The 13287-nt window shown below is 53.3% G+C and overlaps 1 protein-coding gene across 2 annotated transcripts in view; it reads right to left on the bottom strand.

Moving 5' to 3' along the window:
• Positions 1-10399, bottom strand: part of LAMC3 (laminin subunit gamma 3) — an 83958-nt gene extending 73559 nt beyond the window's left edge. The window contains exon 1 of one of the 2 annotated variants that reach the window (XM_003822380.5): positions 9977-10398. In XM_003822380.5, coding sequence (XP_003822428.3) covers positions 9977-10349 — 373 coding nt within the window. In that variant the 5' untranslated portion in view covers positions 10350-10398. Of the gene's footprint in view, positions 1-9976 lie in introns of both variants that reach the window. The other variant, XM_063594137.1, reaches the window with a different exon arrangement.
• Between the last annotated feature and the right edge of the window lie 2888 nt (positions 10400-13287).

A 13287-nucleotide genomic window follows, 5' to 3' on the forward strand; every position in this document is an offset into this window, starting at 1 on the left:
GCATCTGGCACATAGCAGGTGCTCACTAAATGCTGGCTAGTGTGAAACAGAGACTCATCCAGGGATCATGATTTCCAGGCACACTTGGGACAATGTGATCCATACTGTCAGGACTGCCTGCTGTCTCCACTCTCTCACTGGATTATAAACTCCTTGAAGGTACAAATCCTGCCTCGAGTCTACTCATTCATCCGGCAAGCATTTATTGGGCACCTCTTGTGTACTAGGTGCCATGCACAGCTATAAGGATTCATGGCACCTGCCCCAAGGGGAGGTTACAGGTAGGGAGAGAGAGGCAGGTCTTGTTTTTTTTTGTTTGTTTGTTTTGAGACAAAGTCTCACTCTGTTGCCTAGGCTGGAGTGCAGTGACATGATCTTGGCTCACTTCAACCTCCGTCCCCTGGATTCAAGCCATTCTCCTGCCTCAGCCTCCTGAGTAGCAGGGATTACAAGCATGCACCACCAAGCCTGGCTAATTTTTGTATTTCTGTAGAGACGGGATTTCACCATGTAGGCCAGGCTAGTCTCAAACTCCTGACCTCAAGTGATTTGCCTGCCTCGGCCTCCCAAAGTGCTGGGATTAGAGGCGTGAGCCACCGTGCCCAGCCGAGACAGGCAGGTCTTTATAGAACAGGACAAAGTAGCCCAGGGAGGCTGTGGGAGCATCAACAAGGCACTCAAACCTATGGTTCCAAGGATGAGCAGCCGTTAGCCAGGGAAGGTGAGGAGAAGGTGCATTCCACACCAGGCAGGATGTTGGCAAAGCTGTGGCCACCTTGTGGTGAAGCCTGTAGTTCAGGCTGGCAGGAGCATGGAGAGGGAGGAGGTGGTGAGAAGTAAGTTTGGGGCATGTGGTCCAGTAAGCTGGTGGGATGAGCAGGGGTGCATGGGAGCTAGACAGGCGAGGAGAGCAGAGGGAACAGAATTCTAGACAGAGAGAACAGCATATTGGGCGGCCTGGAGGTGAGGGAAGCCAAGTACTCCCAAGCAGTGTCACCACCAGCTAACAGTCAAGGATGACATCTTGGCTTGGCTTTCCTGATAGGAACACAGCTGTCTCAATCACCCAGAAGCCTCATTAGCCCCTGGAGCTTGTGAGGGTCTGGGCTAGGGCTGCAGATTTTAATTCTCGTCGCTGTTTAAAAGATCTTGGGGGCCGGGCGCGGTGGCTCACACCTGTAATTCCAGCACTTTGGGAGGCCGAGGCAGGTGGATCACCTGAGCTCAGGAGTTCGAGACCACCCTGGGCAACATGGTGAAACCTCGTTTCTACTAAAATACAAAAAATTAGCCGGGCATGGTGGCATGCACCTGTAATCCCAGCTACACGGGAGGCTGAGGCATGAGAATCGCTTGAACGTAGGAGGCAGAGGTTGCAGTGAGCCGAGATCATGCCACTTCACTCCAGCTTGGGCTACAGAGTGAGACTCCAACTCAAGAAAAAAAAAAAAAAAAAGATCTTGGGGCCACTCCTTTCCCAACCTTTCTGTTGCCTTTGGAAGAAACTTTTTCATCACAAAGGAGGGATTAAGCTGCTTTCTTTTATTTATGTATTTATTTATTTTTTGAGATGGAGTCTTGCTCTGTCGCCCAGGCTGGAGTGCAGTGGTGCGATCTCGGTTCACTGCAGCCTCTGCCTCTCGGGTTCCAGTGGTTCTCCTGCCTCAGACTCCTGGGTAGCTGGGATTACAGGCACACGTCACCACGCCCGGCTAATTTTTGTATTTTTAGTAGAGACGGGGTTTTGCCATGTTGGCCAGGCTGGTCTCGAACTCTTGACCGAAGGTGATCCGCCCGCCTCGGCCTCCCAAAGTGCTGGGATTACAGGTGTGAACTACTGCACCTGGCCTTTTTTTTTTTTTTTTTTTTTGAGACAGTCTTGCTGTCATCCAGGCTGCAGTGCAATGGCCCGATCTCGGCTCACTGCAACCTCTGCCTCCGGTTCAAGCGATTCTCCTGCCTCAGCCTCCCAAGTAGCTGGGATTACAGGCGCCCAACACAACGCTTGGTTAATTTTTTTTTTTTTTTTTTTCAATAGAGAAGGGGTTTCACCATGTTGGCTAGGCTGGTCTCGAACTCCTGACCTCAAGTGATCCGCTGGCCTCGGCCTCCCAAAGTGCTGGGATTACAGGCGTAAGCCACTGCACCCGGCCTCTAATTAACTCTTGTAACAAAAAGTCCCTGCCGTGTCTCTGTGATATTGCTGCGTCTTCTCTCACCTCCTGGTTTGGCAAGGACAGAAAAGCCGGGATGTTTCCTATCGCGTGAGGCCGCTCGTTTGCATGAACTCCCAGTGACTGCCTTTTTCCCATCACACTTCTAGCTGCCAACTACCTTTCAAGTGGCTCCAAGCTCCCCTCCCGAGAGGTGTCTGGCTGCTAGATGTTTACCAAGGAGTCTGCGCCGGTGACCCGCAGCAGCCCGCACACAGCATCCTTTAGCGAATACACATCTGGGCCAGCCCCCCACCTCGTTCCAAGGCCCGAAGCCTCTGCTCCAAACAGGCGCAGACACCAGGCCGCCCCCAGATCCGGACCCTGTTTGCTCCGCACGCTTTCTTTTAAGGGGTTGGGAGTTACGGTGCCAAGCTGTGCTGCACCAGAACTTTGAAAAACATCTTAAAACAGAACATAGCAAGGCGGGTGCTTTAAAAAAAAAAAATCGTAGAAATGTGTTTTCTCCAGTTTTTAAATTAGAACAAGCTTCATGAGAGAATATTGGGAAAATGTAGAAACACGGAAAATGGAAGAAAAGTCACTGCAAGTCCTGAGGACAAACACGCTTACCAGTTTGATGTCTTTCTTTTTTGCCTACTCTTTAGGGATTTTAAAATATAAATCTGATGATTCCACATATACCAACTTGTGTCTTTTTCTTCATTCAACATTTTGACTTAAGCGCTCCCTGTGTATTACAAACCCTTTGTCAGCTGTTGCACTGAATGGCTCCAATCACCATGTGAATTTATGTCCTACAATTTACTTAACTATTCCCTTATGGTTCCAATTTTTCCCTACTATAAAGAACGCCTCGATGAATGTTTTCATGCATTAGGACCCTTCCCTTATTTGAATTCCCAGAAGTAGGATTCCTTTGCCAAAGGCCAGGAATATTCTTGTGGGTCTTCAACCATGTCGCCAAGCTGCCTTCCCACAGGGCTGACATGTACTTTTCCCCAAACCTTCTTTTATTGTGGTGAAATATGTATAACATGACATTTACCATCTTACCCATTTGCACAGCTCACATTGTTGTGCAACCTTCACCACCATCCATCTCCAGAACTCTTTCATCTTCCCAAACTGAAACTCTGTCCCCATGAAACAGTCACTCTCCATTGCTCCTCCCCCAGCCCCTGGCAACCGGCATTCTACCTTCTGTCTCTGTGGACTTGACTATCCCAGGGTGCCTCTCATATCAGCGGAACCCTACAGTATTTGTTCTTTTTTGGCTGGCTTCTTTCCCTTAGCATAATGTCCTCAGGGTTCGTCTATACTGTGGCTGTGTGAGAATCTCCTTTTTCAGGGCTGAGTAATATTCTACTGGATGGATGGACCACATTTGCTCTTGCTCATCATTCACCCCTCGGTGGACACTTAGGCTGCCTTGCCTTTGGCTATTGTGGAAATGCTGTTATGGGTCAGGTGCCGTGGCTCACGTCTGTATTCCCAGCACTTTGGGAGACAGAGGCGGGCAGATCACCTGAGGTCAGGAGTTCGAGACCAGTCTGGCCAACATGGTGAAACCCCGTAACTACAAAAAAATACAAAAAATTAGCTGGGTGTGGTGGCAGGAACTTGTAATCTCAGCTACTTGGGAGGCTGAAGCAGGAGAATCGCTTGAACCTGGGAGGTGGAGGTTGCAGTGAGCTGAGATCGCACCATTGCACTCCAGCCTGGGTGGTGGAGCGAGTCTCCATCTCAAAAAAATAAAAAAGAAAAGAAAATGCTGCTATGCACACAGGGGCCCTTGCATAGCCTTTGCACACGGGGGCCCTTGCATGACATTCAGAGTGGTTGGTGTCAAGGCAGCTGCTCAGATTACCCAGTCGAGGGCTCAGGTGGAGACCGAGTCAGGGCGAGGGGTGCAGGTGGAGTCCTGGATGTCGACTATGATTCAAATAAGCAAAGTCAGGGCATGAGCTGGGGAAGGGCATGGCTGCTGGGAGGGCTTGCCCGGGGACAAGGGGCCACAGGGAAGGGAGGTAGACCAAGCAGCTGAAGCCTGGGCAAGGGAGAGCAGGGCAGGGCAGGGCTGGGCTGGGAGGATAGCGGCACTGCTGTGAACACCGTGGCTTAGGAGTACGGGAGGCACCTGCAAGGCTGGGGGCCCTTCATCCATGAATTCCACACTCCCTTGCTCTCAGCGAGGAAACACAGTGCAATCTTGCAACCCTGGGGTTCACAGCCCAGCCCCACCAATTCCTGGCTCTGTGGCCTTGGGCAAAATACCTGAACTCCCTCGGGTTCACTGGGCAAGTGACTGTGCAATGTAGTGCCTTGGTTTCCCCATTTGCAAAATAGGCATAACAATAACAGGGCTAAATGAGCAAATGCCTTGGAAGCACTTGGAACAGTCCCAGGCACGAAGCATTTGTTCAACTACATTTTTCTTTTTTCTGAGACAGGGTCTCGCTCTGTTGCCCAGGCTGGAGTGCAGTGGTGTGATCACTGCAGCCTCGAACTCCCAGGCTCCAGCAATCCTCCCACCTCAGCCTTCCAAGTAGCTGGGACTACAGGCACTTGCCCCCGTGCCCGGCTAATTTTTTCATTTCTATTTTTATTTTTGTAAAGACAGGGTCTCACTTTGTTGTCCAGGCTGACCCTGAACTTCTGGTTCAAGTGATCTTCCCGTCTCTGCCTCCCAAAGTGCTGGGGTTACAGGTGTGAGCCTCACCCAGCCTCGATGAAATTTGAGCTGCTCTTCCATTCATTCGCCTGACCAACCTTTACCCAGCACCCTGTGCAGTGGGCAAATGCAGGCTGGGCACTGGGGCACAGGTGTGAAAACAGGCATTCCCTCTGGCAGCTCAGAGATAGGGATGGACGTAAACAGACCAAGCCCTCACGCGGTGTAATCCAGACTCTGGTGGAAGGAGGATTAGGGGCTGCAAGGATGCGTGGGCAGGCCCTCTGCCCAACCTTAGAGGGGTGAGGGGTTTTCCAGAGGAGGCACCTCTAAGCTGAGTGGGGCAGACAGACATCCCCAGGGCTCAGCACAGGGATCGGCAGACATGCAATGGTTTTGTGGATGAACAAGACGTGAGTTAGGCTGAAGGTGGGAGGAGAAGTGCGCTGGGCCGAAGCCACAGCACATGTAAGGCGCTGGAGGAGAGACAGTGCCTCGGCCCAGCCAAGGCCTTGCTGAAGGGCAGTGTGGGAAGTGGACAGGGATGATGCAGAGGCCATGGGAGGCTGGCTACACCCATCCTGGGCTTTGCCACTTCCTAGCCCTGCATCTCCTGGATTAGTCCTGGGAGGCCCAGAGAGAAAGAGGTGGCCAAGGCCAGCTGGGCCCAGGGGCCTGGAGGGCAGTTCTGTGGGTGGATGGAGGCTAACCAGCCGCTGCCTTGACCCCCTGCCCTGCTCAGGGCCCAGCGTTCCAGCCAGAACCCCCAGGGAGCAGGAGGGAGGACTTGGCCCCCAGCACTGGCCCAGGCCAAGGCAATCGCAGCCACCCACTCGACAGGAAGACAGAACGGAGCCAAGGCTCAGGAGACCCAGCTGGCTCCAGGACCCCTCAGGGGCCACAGGGTCCCCCTAATGTCTAGCACCCTGGGACCCGGCTCCTCGCTGTGGCTGGCCAGACCCCAGCGTCTTCTCGGTGTCTGCACTCAGGCCATCCAGGCCCGGCGGGTCGAAGAACATCCTTCCCTCTTTGGTCAGCTCCTACCATCCTTCAGGTCTCAGCGAGACCCTTCCTGACCCTAGAGATGAGGCTCGTGCGCCCCAGTGCATGTTCTGAGCATACATCCTCGTTCTCAGCACTGCTCAGTAGAGGCTGCCTTCTGGTGGGCCCTGAGCCCCTCAGGACAGGGGCCGCACATGGCCCTGTTCACAGCTGCATCCTGTGGCCAGTGAGCCAAGGCTGGGTGACCACCAAGCAAACGGCTAAATGAAAGCAAGAAGAAATCAACTCCATGCAGGGGCATCCGGGACCTGCGGGGTAGGGAGGGGAGAACTCATCTGCTTGGGGACTCAGGTCTTTCTGTGGTTCCAGGAGATTCTCAGCGATCCAAGTGCAAGCCGGGAGGAGACTCCCCCAGCCCACCGAAAGCCACAGCCCATACTGTTCCTCCCAGGACCGAGGCTTCAAGTGTGTGGACCAGCCTAGCCTGGACCCTCTTCATTCCCAAGTGCAGCAGTTAGGGGGAGGGTCCCGGGGGCCACCATTTATTGAGTTGTGCGACCCTAAGCAACTGATCTCACCCTCAGTGCCTCAGTTTTCCTGTCTGTAAAAGAACAAAGCATGCCGGTTTGGGATGCCACCTGGGCGAGTCCTTGGCACACGTTGAGAGCCCCGGAATGGTCTGTACCCCCGTCACTGTCCACTCCCCCAACACCCCACTGACTCCCAGGCCCCAGCCCCGTGGCCTCCCTGGGCCTTGGTGGCGGGCTGGGGCTGCCAGAGCCCACTGCTGCCTTTCATCCCAGACAGGAAGGCTCAGCTCAGAGATGACGGGAGGATCCGGAACAGATGTCCAGGAGCCACGGGGGGCTGGGAATGCGGCGACCTCCATCTCCTTCCCTGCCCCTCGCCCCATTCCCTCTAGGAGACCCCGGGCCAGAGCTGGCCGCCCACTCTCCCTTCCCATGAGCCTTCAAGGAGAGGGAGCAGTGGGGGAACAGAGCCAGCAGAGGTGGCCTAAGGACCAGGAGGACAGGTCATCAGACGGCCTCCACAGGGGACACCGACAATCCCAGGCCTCTCCTTCCCCCGCTATTATGCAAGCCATGGCTTAGCCTGGAGCAAATCTAAGTCATAGGAAACCAAAAAGAGGCCAAATCTGGGGCTGCGCTGGGCCCTCGGCGCCCCTTGTGCGTAAACAGAGACCAGCATCAGGATGTCTTTGAGGAGGCAGGGTGGCCGAGACGAGCATTTCTCAATCCCCGCAGGGGAGCCTCAGCCCTGAGCTGTCTCAGCAGCCACGCTGGTCACACACAGGGACTGCCATGGCTCCGACCCGGGCTCATGAACCCGAACAGCTGCTCAGGAAGTGGCGACTCTTATCTGTACGGTACAGGTGAGGAAACTGAGGCTGAGAGAGGGGACTCCACTTGCCCAGTGAGTGGCTCTGCTGGGCCTAAGTCCAAAGCCCCCTTTCGTGATTTCTACCCTATTCTGCCTCCCAGAGCAGGCAAAAGAGAATGCTGAGCTGGCCCCAGAGCACAGGACAGAGGTGGTGACCCTGTCACTCACACTTGTGGACTCTCTCCTATATGCCTGGTTTTCGGCGACAAAACAGGAAGAATGCTCACCGGGATAAGACACAGCAGGGAGTGCGTGCGTGCGTGCGTGCGTGCGTGTGTGTTTGCTCTCTACATTCACAGTGTGGAGGCTCTCAGGTTCCTTGCTTTTAGAAGGATCAGAACCATTCTGCTTCTAAGGTTCTAGGCAGAGTTCCACGAGGGTGCACAGCTCAGCACAGGGCCTGGCACACAGTAGATGCTCAGTAAACAGGAACTACCTCAAATCCAAAAACTTGGCCATTTCTCCCAACTTCCTCCCACCTTGTTTGTGCCTGGGCTGAGCTCTTTCCTTGGCCCCTGGGTTCCCAGGACACATGTGATACCCTTTGCCATGGAGCACTGTGTCTCCCCCACAACTCCCCACCCTGTCCCAGATTCCTTCCCCTGTGGCCTTGGGGTCCTGCCAGCTCCATCCAGACAGCTCCCCCAGCCTCCCCCCTCCCCACTGGCTTCCTGTCCCCTCCCCCTCGTCCCATTCAGAAGCCCCACCTAGTGATCCAGATAGGCTGAGAGAAGGTGACGTGGCCCCAGAAGAAGGGAGTTTCTGAGGTGGTAGCCAGTACCTGTGTGCTCTGCAGAGGGGGCTCACGGTCCTCCCCGCACCCCACTCCAATGTCACTTCCCAGCCCTCCCCAGGACACTGTCACCAGGCTGAGGTGGAGCTGACTCAGTTGATGGGTGGCGGAACTCACATCAAAGAGTTTATGCTCTGACCTCTGATGTCCATGCTCAGATGCTCACTTAACAGCTCTGTGCCTTTGGGCAAAATAACCTCTCCGAGCCTCAATTTTCTCAGCTGAAACATGGGATACAGTCCCATCATCCCTAATCCAAACTCCTAGGCTCCAGATGTGTTTGGGAATTGAAAATTTTTCAGCTTTTAGAAAGACGATGCAGGCCTTATACCATATATTGTGCTAATACCCCCAGTGGGGTCTGGGGCTGCCGGCTGTACTCAAATGAGATTTCAGTAGCAAAGCGAATGAATATTCATTCTCACTAGGATAAACATAGCTTATAAATAGCCTCAGGTCAGGTTTAGCAGCCAAAATGAGTTATAAAAATAATTTGAGTTTTCAAAGCTTTGGGAGGCTGACCTCGAAGATAAGGGAGTCTAACCAGTGATACCAGCCCCTCCTGAAAGGGCAGTGGAGGCTGCAACAGGAAAGACACTTGGCGCTTACCCGGCCACAGAGGACATGGGAATCAGGCTGAACACGGAGGGAGGAGAGAGCATTCCAGCTCCCTGCAGTGGGGGCAGGGGCTGAGAACCGGGGCTGGGTCCAGACTCCAGATTCTGATTCCTGGAGATCTAAGGGCTCCTGCACCTCAGCAAGTCATGAGCAGGGCGGAGAGGCCACGCCACCGGGCACAGCTGCCCAGCAGCACGAAGAAACTTAGTCCTCCTCCCCAGAGGGTTAAACTTTGCCTGTGCAGTGATGAACGTCACAGCTTCTATCTTCCAGAACCCACCCGAGGACTGCAGGCAGCTTCAGGGGTCCACTGAATACCTGAAGTTGACCAGAAGACCCAAGATCAGGAGCCCCTGCCCTAGAGGGTGACCAATTCAGTCCTTGGTGTGTCACCTCCCCAACAGTTCCAGTCTAGGATGGAAAGCCATTACAGGGGATTATAATTGCAACCTAGAACCAAAGCTCAGCAAGGGACTCCCTGCCTCTCCCACCCCACGGGGCACCCCTCAGTCTATCCTTCTGGCTATCTAGGGGTACAGGTCCTGTTTTTTTTCTTCTTCTTTTTTTTCATTCTTTCTTTTTATTAAGAGATAGGGTCTCTCTCTGTAGCCCAGGCTGTAGTACAGTGGCACTATCATAGTTCACTGCAGCCTCAACCTCTCAGCCTTAAGTGATCCTCCTGCCTCAGCCTCCTGAGTAGCTGGGACCATAGATGTGCACCACCACGCCCAGCTTTTTTTTTTTTTTTTTGAGACGGAGTTAGCTCTGTTGCCCAGGCTGGAGAACTGTGGTGCGATCTCGGCTCACGGCAACCTCTGCCTCCCGGGTTCAAGCGATTCTCCTGCCCCAGCCTCCTGAGTAGCTGGAACTACAGGCACCTACCACCACGCCCGGCCAATTTTTCTATTTTTAGTAGAGACGGGTTTTCACCATGTTGGCCAGGCTGGTCTCGTACTCCTGACCTCAGGTGATCCGCCCGCCTCGGCCTCCCAAAGTGCTGGGATTACAGACGTCAGCCACCGCGCCCGGCCTATTTTTCTTTATTTTTTGTAAAGATGGGATCTCACTACGTTGCCCAGGCTGATCTTGAACTCCTGGGCTCAAGCGACCCTCCCAGCTCGGCCTCCCAAAGTGCTGGGATTTCAGGAGTGAGCCACCGCACCCAGCCTAATTCCTATTTCTGAGCCCCCCATCCAACACCATATCTGGGTCCTGCAGCCCAACCTGGGCGCACAGCAGCTCAGGCCTCAGCCTCAGACCCCCAGTGGAGTGGGGACACGGGGTGCGGTGGCGGTGCCCCCAGCCCGCGCTTACCTAGGCGGAGGGTGATGTTGACCGAGGTGGGGTACTGCACGCCGAAGGCCATGGACGGGCTCTGCCACCAGGTGCTCTCGTCCTGGCTGTGGAAGTCGGTGAGGTAGGAGGCGTTGTGGTGGCGCTGGGGGTCGGCGGCGTCGCAGCGCTGGCACTGAGCCCCCGCGCCCGCGGCGCCCACGTGGGGACAGAAGTCCTCGGGCGGGCTGCCGCACGTGTGCGAGGCCTGGGCGAGCCGCCCAAACGCCGCGTTCTCGAACACCGGCAGGCAGCGCTGCGGGCGCCCTGCGCCGTCATAGCACGCGCCCATGCCCGCGCCGGCCGCCCGCGGTGCCAGCAGCGCCAGCCCCAGCAGAAGCGCAGCCGCCGCCATGGTCAAGGGCACCGACGCCGCGCGCTCTGCCGGCCCCGCTCGGCTCGGGTGGGCGCGGACCGCGCGCTGGCCGCCAGGACCCGCCTTCCCCGGCGGGGCGGGGAGGCTGGAGGGAGGGGCGGGGAGGCTGGAGGGAGGGGCGGGCGGCGGCGGCCCCACCCCACTAAAAATACCAGGGACCGCGCCGTCCCCGGGCGCCCACTCCCACCTGCTGGACGTTCCCGGCAGTGCGCGGCTCGGGAGTCCGCCCCAGAGGCGACCCGGGCCTCTTTGAGCCTCAGTTTCCTCGTCTGTGGAGTGGGGTCGGTAAAGATGCAGGCTCATTCTCGCCATTGGGAGGCTTCAATGGCTGCTCATTAAACAGAAACTGTTCAGCAGTGCCTTGGAGTCCTGAGATAAAAGGGGACACGAGGATCTAACTCTACCTGATCGCTACCGTTTGCACAGCTCCTCCTAGCAATAAAGTGTGCCCTGGACAGGGTTGTGAGATGGCTCCGCACAGCTCCTGTCGCCCTTAACCCTGAAAAGCACTCCGGCTGCCGGCTGCACTCTGTCCCCACAGCAAAGAGATTCTAACCTGACATTTGTGACAAGGGTACCTGGTCTTATCACAAATGTCACCTCAGAGAGGGCTTCCTTGTCTTCTGCCCCAACCCCCGTAAATGCCCCCTTTACTTCCCATTTATTAACATTAGCAAATCGAGGGAGAGAAGTCATTCGATAAAATTTAGCAGCCAGGTCGTGCGCAGTGGCTCACGCCTGTAATCCTAGCACTTTGGGAGGTGGAGGCGGGAGGATAACTTGAGGCCAGGAGTTCGAGACCAACCTGGGCAAAATAGTGAGACCCTATCTCTACAAAAAAAATACAAAAATTAGCCCGGCGTCATGGCACAAGCCTGTAGTCCCAGCTACCTGGGAGGCTGAGGTGGAAGGATCCCTTGAGCCCGGGAGGTTAGGCTGCAGTGGGCTGTGATCATGCCATTGCACTCCAGCCTGGCCAACAGAGTCAGACCCTATCTCGAAAAAAAAAAAAAAAAGGCAGCCATTCCCAGACGAACTCTAAGGAAAATAGAAATAAATTTCCTGGCCTGGCGCGGTGGCTCACGCCTATAATCCCAGTATTTTGGGAAGTTGAGGAAGGCAGATCACCTGAGGTCAGGAGTTCGAGACCAGCCTGGCCAACATAGTGAAACCCCGTCTCTACTAAAAACACAAAAATTAGCTGGGTGTGGCGGTGCGTGCCTGTAATCCCAGCTACTCAGGAGGCTGAGGCAGGAGAATTGTTTGAACCCGGGGGGCAGAAGTTGCAGTGAGCCGAGATCATGCCATTGCACTCCAGCCTGGGCAACAAGAGAGAAACTCCATCAAAAAAAAAAAAAAAAAAAAAAGAAAAGAAAAGAAAGAAAGAAAATTTTTGGAAGCAAGATGAACTGTAGTGGGCTGATTCACTACCAGTTATTTACACATGATTAAAACAATACGGTTCTGGAAAGGACTACAGAATAGACCCATGGAATAAGTTAGAGATTTCGGAACTATATCTAAGTAGAGTTAGGATATGATATCACCACTGGTACCTAAGGTTATTTTGGAAGTTCTAGCTAATACAATAAGACAAAAAACCTAAAAGATAAAAATATTTATATCTTCTACTTACCTGAACATACATCTAGAAAATCTAAAAGATTCTACTAAGACTATTAAAATTAATAAGAGCTCCGTAAGATGGCTGACTACAGGATAGAGTACGAAAACCAATGCCAGCAATAGGCATTTTCTGGCTGGGTGCGGTGGCTCACGCCTGTAATCCCAGCACTTTGGGAGGCTGAGGCAGGCAGATCACCTGAGGTCATGAGTTCGAGACCAGCCTGGGCAATATGGTGAAACCCCGTCTCTACTAAAAATACAAAAATTAGCCAGGCATTGTGGCACACCTGTAATCCCAGCTACTTGGAAGGCTGAGGCACAAGAATCGCTTGAATCCAGGAAGCAGAGGTTGCAGTGAGCCGAGGTCACGCAAATGCACTCCAGCCTATGCAATAGAGCAAGACCCTGTTTTTAAAAAAACAAAACAAAACAAACAAAAAACTGATGCCAGCAATAATGTAGGAAATGGTAGAACACCTAATAATAAATCTGGTATGAAATGTGCAAGATATAAATGAACCAAATTATAAAATGCTACTGAGAGACAGAAAACCTGAAGAGACCAGCATCTATATTCACGGATTTCCAACTGTTTAAATATACAAATTCTCCCCAAGTTAAAATATCAATTTAATGTAATTCCAAATTGTTTTTTTGATGGTGTTATGGAAGCTTCTTTGTTAAAGTTTTCTCTTATGGTCAAGAACATGATTGCAGCAGACTCTTGATGGTCCACGCAGCTACCCTGAGCTGGGCTGTGCACCCATCCAAAGCAAATTCATCTATCAGGCACAGGAAACATGGCAGCCCACAGGAATTCTAGGAACCCACAAAAACTGTTCTAATATCTTTAAACTCAGAAGAAAAAAAAGAACCTTTAGGCTGAAGAACATGTTTTAACGTATGATATTAATATACCCATCTTTAGATCAATGCAATGGTTAAATATAATTTTTAAAAATGTTAGTGCCAGGCACGGTGGCTCATACCTGTAATCCCAGCACATTGGGAGGCTAAGGCGGGTAGATCGCTGGAGCTCAGGAGTTTGAGGCCAGGCTGGGCAACATGGTGAGACCTCGTCTCTACTAAGAATACAAAAAATTACCCGGGAGTGGTGGCACACACCTGTGGTCCCAGCTGCTTGGGAGGCTGAGGTGGGAGAATTGCTTGAGCCCAGGGGGCGAAGGTTGCAGTGAGCCAAGATCACGCCACTGCACTCCAGCCTGGGTGACAGAGGGAGGCCCTGTCTCAAAAAAAAAAAAAAAAAAAAAAAAAAAAATATATATATATA

This window comes from Pan paniscus, chromosome 11, assembly GCF_029289425.2.
Source record: "Pan paniscus chromosome 11, NHGRI_mPanPan1-v2.0_pri, whole genome shotgun sequence".
Taxonomy (NCBI): domain Eukaryota; kingdom Metazoa; phylum Chordata; class Mammalia; order Primates; family Hominidae; genus Pan; species Pan paniscus.